General features: G+C 36.3%; 1 protein-coding gene across 14 annotated transcripts in view; it reads left to right on the top strand.

Moving 5' to 3' along the window:
* Positions 1 to 13,241, top strand: part of Enah (ENAH actin regulator) — a 119,798-nt gene that overhangs the window by 70,231 nt on the left and 36,326 nt on the right. For 7 of the 14 annotated variants that reach the window (XM_076914629.1, XM_076914633.1, XM_076914631.1 and 4 more), the window contains exons 4-5: positions 7,479 to 7,535; positions 12,024 to 12,108. In XM_076914629.1, coding sequence (XP_076770744.1) covers positions 7,479 to 7,535; positions 12,024 to 12,108 — 142 coding nt within the window. The remainder of the gene's footprint in view (positions 1 to 7,478; positions 7,536 to 12,023; positions 12,109 to 13,241) is intronic. The other 7 variants (XM_076914636.1, XM_076914635.1, XM_076914634.1 and 4 more) reach the window with 1 other exon arrangement.

Genomic DNA, 13,241 nt, shown 5'->3' with positions numbered 1-13,241 from the left:
AGATGATCTGATGCCCTCTTCTGGTCTGCAGAAGCACTACATGACATGGTGCACAGACAAAACATTACCCATTCACATAAAAGAAAAATAAATTTAATCTTAGAGGGAGAGGGAAAGGGAGGATGGAGGGGAATTTCTAGCTTAAAAACAGGAACTACTAAATCAAGCTTTCATTTTCTGTGTTCCCCTTTTATACCTTAAAGCCTAAATTTTTAGTTCAGTGTAACTAACATTTTCAATCCGAAAATGATTTGGGTGACTAATTTCTCATTCTAAAAGAGAATGGTTAGGAGTTTTCACCTGCACTGGATGCATTAGGCCTAAATTATCTAAAGAAGATTGCTTTTCTGTTTCCCTTAGCCCCACTTTCGGCCCCTGTTTACCCACAGGAACTAGTTGAGTTGTGGCCTAGAATTGGGGTGGGAAGGAGACTGGTTTTCTAGAGCCACTTAATGCCAGTGTTCTAGTATCTTATTAATCACAGCTGATTCTTCAGCCCCGGCTAACGAAAACCACAGAATTCTTTACAATCAAAATGGCAACGGCCCTGATAAGAGTCTTTAATCTTCCCTCTGAAATTTCACAAGCCAGACCTCCATCATTTTCACTGTTCGAAACATTATCTTCCAAGCTCCTACAGAACATCCCACAGACCTTTTAACATCCCAATGGCTATTCTAGCCCAAAGTTCCAAATCCTTCCACAGTCCTGCCCAAAACATGGTCAGGTTGTCACAGAAATACCCCACTTCTGGTACCAGTTTCTCTTTGTCAGGGTTTCTATTCCTGCACAAAACATCATGACCAAGAAATAAGTTGGGGAGGAAAGGGTTTTATTCAGCTTACATTTCCACATTGCTGTTCATCACCAAAGGAAGTCAGGACCAGAACTCAAACAGGTCAGGAAGCAGGAGCTGATGCAGAGGTCACAGAGGGATGTTACTTACTGGCTTGCTTCCCCTGCCTTGTTCAGCTTGCTTTCTTATAGAACCCAGGACTACCAACCTAGGGATGGCACCACCCACAATAGGCCCTCCCACCCTTGATCATTAATTGAGAAAATGCCTTACAGCTGGATCTCATGGAAGCATTTCCTCAAGGGAGGCTCCTTTCTGTGTGATAACTCCAGCTTCTGTCAAGTGGACACACAAAACCAGCCAGTACAGTAGCCTTGCTTGGCCTGGAACTCACAGGCCAGACACTACCTTGCAGAGATCTGCCTGCCCCTGCCTTCTGAGTGCTGGGATCAATGGTTGTGTCACCACAGCTAGTGAGTATGTACATAACGGTTATTTTAAGAAAAAAAAATTCCTTGATTTTTAAGTATTTCTTATCCTGTATATTTCTCTTACTCCTTTATTGTGAAATTATATACAGAGTTCATTAATTCTTTTGTTTATTCTTTTTCCTCTTATTAGGTGTATTATGGATTGTGTACATGTAGGTACATAGTACAGGTAACGTAGTAAACCTTCTTGTTTAAAAGTTGAGAATGTAAAAATTTTAAAAATTGTATTAATTATCTACATACCAAAGTATATGATAGTTGATAGCAATAGGAAGATAGATATGTTGTTAAGTTTCAAACCTGGACAGATGGCTAACTGAGGAGCCTGTTAACACATCAAAGCAAAATTGGCCGCCAGGTTCCCCCAGCATCCCTCAGTCCTTACCTTACAGAGTATGGCTAGCATATCAGTCCCCTGCTGTAAACTTCTCCAGTCCAGAGTCTGGGCTGCCCTTCCCTATATAATCTAGCCATTTGGTTCCCTAGCCTCTTTGTCTGCTCTTTACTCTCCTGGCTCTCCCTTCTTTCCACTCATCTCCTCACATGGCACAGCTCAGGGTCATGTTCACTCTGAACTCTCCCAGATGCCCCAGCCAATGGGACATCTAACCTTCTCCACCATACATAGGAGCAGTCATGTTCTTCCCTTTTTATTTCTTTTTTTCATTCAGTGGTATAGATATTTATCTTTGAGCATCTTTTAAGTCTAGTGCAGCAGTCCTAAGCAGACAGTGTAAAGTAATAATACAGCAATTGCGTGACAAATTAGAGAAGCCTTAGGCCCTGCCTGTGGGCATTTATAATGGATTGTTGATAAGTAAAGAATAGTTCTGTTGCTTTGTAATTTTTTTTTTTTTTTTTTTTGGTAGAATAGTGGAAGGCTAAATTTAACATAGAAATTGTCAGTGAAGAAGTAAAATGCTGAAGAAACTGAATATCAGAAATATTTTTAAATGCTTTACTAGGCTTCCTGTATAGCTTCCTTAAACTGAAACAATTGATACAAACTATCTGTTTGAAGTGACATGGCATTAGAAACAGCTTGAACGTAAAGCAGGACATTGTTTTGTTGTTTAGACTGGGTCTGACTATGGTTTTCTCAGTCTTACTGCACGTCACACTCCAGAGTGCTGGTAGTTCAGGTCTTCCTGTTTCTGATTTCTGAGTGGGAATTACAGGCAGGTCTCCAAGCCCACCTGACATATATATAGATTGTGGGAATCCACACTCCAGTCTTCACACTTGGGAGGCAATATCACTGAGCCGTCTCCTCAGCCCTAATACAACATGTTTTTAAGAGCATAATAGAAGGAAAAGTACATTGTTATTATTAACTCAGAGATAGTGATACTCAGTTTGTCAGCATTTGTGTTTGGGTGTGGGTGTGCTTGCTTGCAAGCAGGCTAGTCTGTACTGTGAAAATCAGAAGGTCTCATGGGATTGGTTTTTTTCCTTCCAGGAATTGAACTCTGGTTGTCAGGCAGCCTTGCATGGTTGGGTGACAGGCACCTTGTCTTGGTTAGGGTTTCTATTGCTGTGAAAAGATACCATGACCACAGCAACTCTTATAAGAGAAAATATTTAATTGGGGCTGGCTTGCAGTTCAGAGGTTTAGTTTATAATCATCACAGTGGGAAACGTGGCAGCATGCAGGCAGACATGGTGCTGGAGAGGGAGCTGTATATCTTGATCAGCAGGCATCAGGGTAGAGCTGACTTGAGCTTCCTAGACCTCAAATTGCCCCCAACAATGTAACACTTTCTCCAGCAAAGCCAAACCTATTTCTACAAGGTCACATCCACTCCCAGTGGGCTATGCATGCATTCAAATACATACGTCTGTGGGAGTCGTTCCTATTCAAACCACTATACACCTTTACTCTGAGCCATTTTGCTCAGCTCTTTGTTAACACTTTTGTCACATCATTTCAAATACTATATGCTAAAGCCTTGTATTTAATTCTATGTAATAAGTCTCACAATGGAAAGCACAGTTTTAATAAAAGCATTAAAACTATTATAACAAACTTTGGGTTGTCTTGAATCTTCAAAACAAATTGTTATTTAGCTGACCTGTATAAGGAGGACAGTCCTGGTTTTTGATGAGCTGTCAAGAATAGATGTAAATATTCAGAGTTTTGACTTAAAGATCATCTTTGGAAGCTATGCTATACATTAAGACCCTGCCTTCCCCCCACCCCCCCAAAAAAAGGTTTACCCATACTTTTACTCACGTGTTGCTTATACACACACACACACACACACACACACACACACACACACAGAGAGAGAGAGAGAGACACACGTTGGTGTTGGCATAGTGTATACATTATAAAACAAGGATAGAAACATTTTATAAAGGGGGAAAGTGAACCGAGTGTTACTGTTTCTTCCTTCCCAGAGTCTGCTAAACTTCTCAGCACTGCATACTCATAAGCAGTAGATTGTGGAACAAGAACCGTGTCAGTGGAGATAGGGAGGGGACGTGGCAAATATTTGTGGGCAGGCTTTGGAATTGGTTAAGAAATAAGAGTAGACAGGAAGGGGTGTCAAAGTTCTGTGTTCTACTTGTACAGCTGAGTAGATAATGCTGGTTGAAAGTTAAAAGATATTCCAGTCATAAACTAAATACCACCGTAGAATGACTTGTTTTTTTCTGAGTAGTTACTGGACATCTTTAAATGACAAAGGGCAGGAAGGCATGACAAGTGGTTTGATGGACAGGTGCTTAGGAAATGAATGTGGAGGCACAGGATAGTATTACCTTAGAACAGTAGGATATGACAGGATTGGTAAATTGTAGACCCTTGAGCTTCTAGTTGATTTGACTCTTAAGTTTTCTCAGGCAGAAACAGTCTGTGGTCCCTTGGCTGAAAATAAAGGATTAACAAAGCATGGTGGACTGAGGGGGCCTATACAGTGTAGTAAATGGTCTGCAGTTTATCTATGGTTAGCAGTCATTTTTTTTTCTTTTTTAAATGATAAAATATAAGAAGCCATAAATTGAAGGAGGATTACCTTAATGCACTGCTCTAGATTAAATAAAGAAATGAGAGGTCTAGATGATGTTGGGTTTTGTTTTTTTCATATGTATTTATAGCTACACAGTGCTCCATTTCTTGAGATAAATGATTTTCTTTCATTAAACATTTATTTCAAAATAAAATTTGAAATACTTTGAAAGAGTTTTTAAAATGCAACCTTATTGTGCCCATTGCTTTGAATAAATTTATTGTTTGTAATTCTCATGTTTCTCTACAGTACCCTGCGATTTGGAACATGGTTGTTGCTGCTTTAGGGTTTAAATATTTTTAATTAAAATGTAAATTGCATCATTTCCCCCTTCTCTTTTCTCCCTTCTGACCCTCCCATGTTCTCCCCTGTCCATGCTCCAACCCTTCTCAAATTCATGCCCCCCCCCCCCCTTTTTTTTTATTAAGCTTTGGCTATCCTGGAACTCACTCTGTAGACCAGGCTGGCCTCAAACTCAGAAATCCTCCTGCCTCCCGAGTGCTGGAATTAAAGGCATGCATCACCACATAAATATATAAATACAGCCTGTTGTCTGTTTTACGAACTTATTTTTTTAATGTGGTTAGCTATCATTGCAGTACCTGCCTCCAGGCTATTTTAAGTCCTCTCTTCTCTTTCAGATACCTTAGCCTTAGAACAAACACAGCCATCTTTGCTTTGACTCCTTGGTTGTGAAGGGCTTTATTAAAATGATCAGGATTGTGAGTACTCTTCCTTTGAATGCTAACATTGGGCTCATTCCAGTCACTCAGTGACCAGCTGCCCAGAAAGGCAAATCAAATTCAAACCAGTCTTTAAACAAACATCATCTCATTTAATCTTTAGAAATAAAAACAATGCAGAAATGGACAATGTTCCTCTTACAAATCACCTGGAGATGAATAATAGCTAATAATAGAAACCATGACATTTTTTTAAAGTACAAATGCTCTAGAGGTCTTCTGTAGTATTCGTGACATGGATCAAAGCCGTCTGTCGCTTTCCACCACTGACGACCTCACTTAAGTCTTCATTTCCTTGTTTTAAGTCAAATGGTAAAGAGTAGCAACAGCAGTGGGCAAAGCCTAGGGTGAGTGGTTTGCAAATTACATTAAGAGACAAACATTTGCAACAAGATCAAAGGCCAAAGTAGTTATCAAGAATGTTCTATTACTTCTAGAAATGTAATAAAGATGTTAATTTTTACATTCTTGATTCCCTTGGCCCTAACTAAGCTTCTATAGTATGGCTTTCTTAAAAAGTAGTAGTGATTTTTATAATGTTGGACTTACCTGTATGATCTGTCTTCTCAGATTGAGTAAAGAAGGAGTTAATAGCATCAATGGTAAGCAGGAAGCTGCTAGCCTTATGCATACGATGGGATGAATAATTTACCATCTTGGGGGGGGGGGGATGCAAACTGCAGTAGAACTGGAGCAACCCTGTCAGAAAGTAAATCAGTGTTTAACTTGATAACAGAAATAAAAGTGTCAGCGGAAAGAAGATGCTTAAGGATGCCATGTGCAGGACACTGCTTAGTCGTTCCGTTGTGAGAGAGAGTGTGAGTTCTGACACTGCTTAGAAGTTCCCTTGTGAGAGAGACTGAGTTCTTGGCTGGAAAGGGTTAGTCTCCTGCAGTGCAAACAGTGCCTGCATTCTGACGATTATCAGGTGACTTTCTGCTGAAATGATTGCTCATGGGATGGGGCAGCTTCTTTGCTGTCAGAAGCAAGATACTTTCTCAGGGTTTTCATGTAAGTTCTTTTAATTATCCTTGTTTGTTTTCCTGTTTGATAATGGATTAACTGAACTAAAGGGTAAATCCTGATAACTAGGTGTGTTCACTAATAAAGGTTTTGTGGAAGTAGCATTTATAAACACCAGTAAGGCATATTTTTATAAAGGAGTCTAAATTTAAAATCTATCATAATTTTTCTACAATGTTTATCTCCCTTAGCTTTGAGCTCACCTTTGAGTGCCTGTGGTCATATTACTGCTCTAAGTATTAATTCTTTGTGGTGATAGATGGGTGGGTGAAAATATTTAGCAAAGTTGGCCTTATCAATTTATTTTACTGGTGTTTAAAATACCTTCTGCATTAATACTTTAAGATTTAATTGGATTAGGTTGTAGCTTACTAAAAACGATGAAAAATTTTCATTTATGACTTTATCTTATTAAGATAAGCCTTTGAATATACATTGGTTTGGTTCTGATTTTACTAAAACTTTTTATTTGGTAGGCATTATCTTAAAGAATATACTTTTAGGTAAATCTAAAATGCTGTCTTGTTTGCTTTAATATGGTCTTCCTTAAACCAACATGTATTTGAGCCATTAACTGTTTTCTTAGTACCCATAAGAAAATCTTTTCCTTGCTGAAAAGGGTTTTCTGAAAAGTTATTGATGTACCTTTTGCATGTTATTAATAGTAAGAAAAAAAATTTTTCTCATCCCAGTTTTGAGTATTACATTGATTTCTGGATAAAGCATTTCTCTTTTCAGAAATTACCACTTTCTCTTTGAGTTTTTCTTTTTAAAAAGAATTTATGAATTTATTTCATTGATAAGCTAAATTTTATATAAATCATGTAGGATAAATGGCTGGTTGTTGTGGCCACACAAAATTTTTACAAATTCATTTTGTCAAGTATGTTGTCATATATAGGGAAAAATAGTAGTAAAGTGTGTCTCTGTAAACCTTGTTGGTTATAGTTAAGTACAAAACAGTCTTATCAGTAGATATGTACAGTATATATATATATGTGTGTGGCTTTTTATTTATAGCTTTTGTATTTTTTTTCCAGCTGGTATAAATGAGCAATCTTAGTTAAATGAATCTTAAGTGTTTCCCCTGAACTTTTTTCAAATATAGTTCTCCTAAATGGGAGGGTAGACCTCATGAAATTAATTCTATTGTCCATGTATCTTAACTTTCTATACTTCATTTTCACTATGTTTTTTTAAAAAATACAGTCTTAAAATGCAGGTTGCATTCTTTGATTGTATAACTCAAGAAATATTTAAGCTATAAAATCACAAAGTTTCCAGAATGAGGATCTAGATAGGACGCATGTATAAATACATTTTGAACATTTCAAAGCACCTTTTAGTTCATGTGAAGTTCTTCAGATGGCTCTATTGTCCTTCGAAGCTTCTAACACCAAGGTGTCTGTTGCAGCCCAGAGCAAGGTTACTGCTACCCAGGACAGCACTAATTTGCGATGTATTTTCTGTGGTAAGCAACATTATGTTTACATTACTTTTTCAAGCTGTGGTACTTACTACTTGCACATATCTATAACTTTTGTTTTTTTAGGCCATAGTCTGGTTTGTGGTATTTGAGATATGAAGCAAGCTTCTGCTTTATGTTGTGATAGTTGTTGTGTTCATGTAGGCTGTTTTGGTTTAGCTTTTGAGTTGGCTTATTCATGAGGATTTAACTAGAAATAGAATCTGAAAATATTTTTTCACCTTTTCTAATATAAATGAGAGACTTTTTTTTAATTGATGATTTTCTTTGGGAACAGACATCTGATCTAACTTAGAAGAAAAATGAATGCATTTTTCTTATGACTTGAGTAATGTAAATGTGCCTCATTGGGAAGGAGCTCTATTGACCTTGACTTAATTCTAGATGTGCATGTTGTAAAGGCAGATGCAAGCTTACTCTTTGAATGGATTGGTTTCAGAGGACAGCATGCTTATTTGGTACCCTGGGTTTCTGTGCCTTAGAAGTGAATTCAGGCTTGTAGATTGTTTACTGTCATGCTCACTCTAATAAATATACATGAGTGTATATACATGATACATGTATTATTTGCATGAATAAATTAGGTGTATCACTTAGCCACTCGATGTTAGAGCTGATCAATCAAATATATATATATACATATATGTATATATATATAATTTTTGCACAGGGAAATTTTTTACAAAAATTAGTATGTAGATACATACTGTTTGAATTCTTCTCTTTTTATTTGATTCTGAAATTTCCTATTTTGGAACCCCAAATTTCAAAATAAAGTCTTTCTTTTTTTATTCACATATGCCTTTTTGAGTCATACCTTGACTAGACTGTTTTGTGAGAGAAAATTTGTATGCTACAAAAAATTCTGAATTAATAGTTCAACTAGCATGTGTGCTTTTTCCATGTAACTCAGAATTTTTAGTGTGGTTTCTCAGTATTGTTAATATGGTTTCCGGCTTTTAAGTTGATATGCTTACTGGATTAGATAAGCATGTTATAATAAGAAAGAAACACAGATTCTAAGTTACATTTTGATCTGCTCCAGCTGATGGTTACAGCAGTGAGAACCTATTTTATGACTTGTTATAAATCTCTCCTCCTCTTTCCTAGACTCCAGTTCAACACTGCAGATTGCTTAGTATCAGTAATTTTATCTCTGGTCTTGTCTTATCCTGGGATTCTCCTGGGCCTCTCTGAGCAATCATTGATGCCTGTGTGATTGTACCTCTCTTCAGCTCATTTTGAATGTACTTGATAGTCTAACTTTCTGCTTTTAAGGTTGAGATCCACATGTAGAATGACAGCTTACCCACTTTTAAAGGGGAAAGGATAATTTGATCATATTAATAAAGGGGAATTTTAAAAATATAAAATAACAGGTTAAAACACAGATTTCCTTTTAAATGACCTTTTATTTTTATACAATCTTCCATCTGATTGCTAAATTTAACTGTATTGTATATAATAGCATCTACTTGTCTTTTAGTTCTGTGTTTTTAAATAGCCTGTGCTAATTGTTACCTAGATTTGTGAGAATTAAAATGAGGAGAATAAGTGAAATGTGCTTTAACCAAAACTCAGTATTGAAGAAAAGACTGAAATGCTATTCTAACTGGAGAGAAGTTCATATCAGATTTCCATCATTTATAGAATATTTATCAGCAACATCACTACATTGTCTTTATGAAGAGCAGTAATTCATAAGCTTGGCTTGGCATTGTCTAGCCTGGGCAGATTAGGACCAGCCATTGTTTAGTTATCAGGCAGACCCTCAGGCAGAGGACTAGAGCAGCATCACCCATTTCTGCACCTTGGTCCTTTCTCCTTTTTTTTTTTTCTTCACAAAGATACTGATAACCTATAAACCATGCATGTTAAAATACTGTCGTTTGCCCATTGAGATGGTTATGAAAATACCTAATTTCTATTTTATGAGAAGATGAGATACTCAGTTTGGAATATGGTCCGTTTGAAAAAATAGTATACATTCTAGAATATAAAGCTACTGATAACCTTGCCTAGCCTTAGTTTCTGCTTTCTGTTGTTTTGTAATACCTTTGATACAACTCACCAACTGAAGATCCCATTAAAATGTTTGGGAAAAACAAAAATGTAATTGTATACCTCTAGTTTATAATTTACCCAGAATTTTATCTAATAATTACAGTATTTTATAATTATCTGTAATTGCATATATATATTTCAGTATGCAGGATTTTTATAATTTGGCAATATTGATGAAGAAGAAAAAACAAGCAGATTAAATGTAGATGTCACAAAATTCCAAGGAGGGATTTTTAAGAATGCCCAGATAAACAGATGGCTTGTAATCATATAGCTATGTGCACAGAATTATGAGAGTTAATTCTTAGATCAAAATCCTCATTTTAAAGGATTCCTTGAAGTTTTTATTTTTATGTGGTAGGAATAAACTATAGTGAATGTCCATAATTCATTTTATGAGTCATATTAGGATTCTTAGAGGATTTTTGGTAGTTTTGGTGTGTTGAGAGTATGTTAAGTATATATAGTCCATGGTGACCCTGACCTCAAAATTCTCCTGTGGTTGCCTCCCAAATGCTGAGATTACAGGCATATACTACCTTACTGGGCCCAGAGCCCATTAAAAAAAACAAACAATTGTTTAATAAGAGCAATAAGATTAAATTGAAATTTTAATATCTTTGACTTGAATATATAGATTTCAGCTGAAAATATATATATTTAATTCATTAATAAGATCATTGAGATACAGTATCTTCTCTAGATGTGAGCATGACAGTTAGATTACTGACTTCCAGCTATTCCATTATTTATACTGGCCAAGGTTTTCATTTAGATACTCAGACATTATTTTTTAAACTAAGCCATAATGATCTTTTAAGTTGGTTTTACCAGATGCTTTCATTTTATAGTTTTAAAATAAATATAAGTTTAGATATATACATTATGCTCATCCCAATTTTATAGGTTCTTAAATGTATCCTCCCAACTCAGGTATCTTTCTACCTTCTTCTAAAAGGATCTTTTCTATAAAATAGTAAACATTAATCTATAGCCCAATATGGCATTGTTTTTCAAAACGTCATTGTGTTAATTTTCCAAACATTCTGTTAGAAAAGTTATTTTATTTATGTAAACATTTATATGTGTGTTTGCTTTTAAAACCTGTTTTTGTTTTTTCTTATTAATTACATGGGATTGATTTTATATTTTTTATTTGGTTCTCAAAGTATCAGGCTTATATCTAATGAAATACATTGCTGCAGTTGTCATCTAATTTGTCATTAGAGGGCAAATTAAATGACTAATCTAAAATCATATAAAGAGATAAAAAGTTAAGTAGGTAAGTTCAGATCATTTTCCTGCTTTTCCATGCTGGGAGGGGCCAGTGCTGTTACCTCCTGATGAACCTTTGCTTCCAGCTATGGGACTGCTCCACTAGGGGAATAGCAGCTTTCATGGTCTTCACTCAGAGCACAGCAGCATGTTCTAGTACACACAGCACTGATATAGTAGTTCTCTACAAATCTCTGAGAAGTCAGATAACGCATCTCACAGGGTAGAAGGAAACTGTCTTTACTTTCTTGCTTTTACTGTCATAGATTTTACCTGATTGGTCATCTCATTATGTAATATACTAGATGCAACAAGTATCTCACTTAAATTTTATATCCTGTGACAATAAGATTTTCCATAATTTAATGACAGTCTAAGATGCTAAAGATGGGTCTGCTTTATATATGGATGTTGGGAATGGATGGTCACTGGTTTCTCATGACAGTTCCATGTTTATGTAAACACAGGCTCTCCCTCCAACCCTCTGTCTTTCTTGCCTCAAAAGAAAGTTGTTAAGATTACCTATAACATTAAAAATTCAGCTGAGTAGGTTAATACAGTATATGAAGTTTAGCAAATGTTTGTTTCACCAGTACTGGAAATGCCATGTCATTAAACAAAAATGGCAGCTCAAGTGGGCAAGTTTGATAAATGCATTAGCATGCTTCAGTCTAGTAATGAGGTTCTCATGCTCTCTTTCTCCTGTTTTTCATTTCCAGTGTTCTATTTAGGTGAGTTCCTAAATTCTGATTTTTCATTTAAGTTTTTCTTCTCCACCTCATGAATAATTGCCCCAAACAAAATGTCTCATTGTCTTAGAAAATGTCCAGCTCAGGTGCCTATTCAGATGCTCATTGACCACTTGTTTTACTCCAGCTCCTCACACGTCAATGTTTATTTTCCCTTTACTGTTGGTGTCTCCATTTGTTTGAAGTAAGCCTTCTGGAGATGATGACAGCATTGTGTTGCAGTTTTTCATTTGCTGTGTGTTATGTAAAGCTTGTATTTTATTTTGCTAGATGAAAAGAAGACGCATTTTTAATGTAATGGTTTCATGTTATTCTCATGGTTTAATTTCTGCCACCCAGCTTAGTACAACAGTGATATTCATCTGTAATGTTTCTTCCCTTATAGGGCCAACATTGCCTAGACAAAACTCACAGCTACCTGCTCAAGTTCAAAATGGCCCATCCCAAGAAGAGTTGGAAATCCAGAGAAGGTAAATTCCTACATTTACACGTTCTGGTTTTGTAGCAGACCCAAAGGACCTGACAATACGTTACGTCCTTTGGTTCTTTGACAGTGTGACTTTCATTCTTTTTGCTGTTTTTGTAAAAAGCATACGTGTGATACGTCTAAAACTATATAAAAAAGACTTAGGGTCTGTTCCCTTCAGTAAGCCTTTTTTGTTTTCAATATCAGTGTGTATCCTACGTGCACCTGTATGTATCCACATCTCTGTCTGCTTTCCGTGCTGTTTTTTTTTTTTTTTTTGAAACAGTCTCACTGAACCTGGAGCTTACTGATTATGTTAGACCACATGACTGGAGAGCTCCAGGAATCCTCAGCCCCATTGCTGGGATTATGGGCACATGCCATTCCTAGATCTTTTTTTTTTTTTTTTTTTTTTTTCCCGTGTGTGCTGAGGATGGAATTTAAGGCCTATTGCTTGCAGAGGAAGCACTTCACCAACTGAGCCATCTCCCAGCCCCATTAAGTCTTTTTTTTTTTTTTTTTTTTTTTTTTTTTTTTTTTAATACTAAATATCTCTGATATTTCACATGACAAATTTAACTAGAAAGTCAAAGTGTTAGCTAAGTAAATCTTTAAGGCTCTGATCTCAAGATTTTATAGGGTTTTGTAGGAGAATACAAGATAATCTGTTTATAGCTAATGTTGGTTAAACAAAGTTAGTGACAGTATCTCCATCATTTCAGTACAATCTAGAGGTAGACTTGAAATTATAACAGTTTCATCCTTTCTCTGCCTTTTAGTTAAAATCAAGTGCATAATACCTCATTTAGGGGTGGGTTTTTCTTAATTAGTTATAAACACAGGCATGCACGCATGCATGCATGTATCTCTTACCATTTCAGTATGGACTATGACATCATTAAGACAGTTTACTTGGGGTTGGAGATGACTCAGTGGTTAAGAGCAGTAGCTGCTCTTCTAGCACCCACATAGCATCTTGGGGGCTTGGGGGTCAGTGCTCCTTTATACCCCCCGAAGGCACTGTATACACATGACGCACAGACATCTATGCAGGCAACACACCCATCATACACATAAAATAAAAATGAATACTTCTGTTTTAGAAAGACAGTTTGCCCTGGGCAATGATTACCCAAG

Source organism: Arvicanthis niloticus, chromosome 16, assembly GCF_011762505.2.
Source record: "Arvicanthis niloticus isolate mArvNil1 chromosome 16, mArvNil1.pat.X, whole genome shotgun sequence".
Classification (NCBI taxonomy): domain Eukaryota; kingdom Metazoa; phylum Chordata; class Mammalia; order Rodentia; family Muridae; genus Arvicanthis; species Arvicanthis niloticus.
This window is presented reverse-complemented; position numbering and strand designations above follow the sequence as displayed.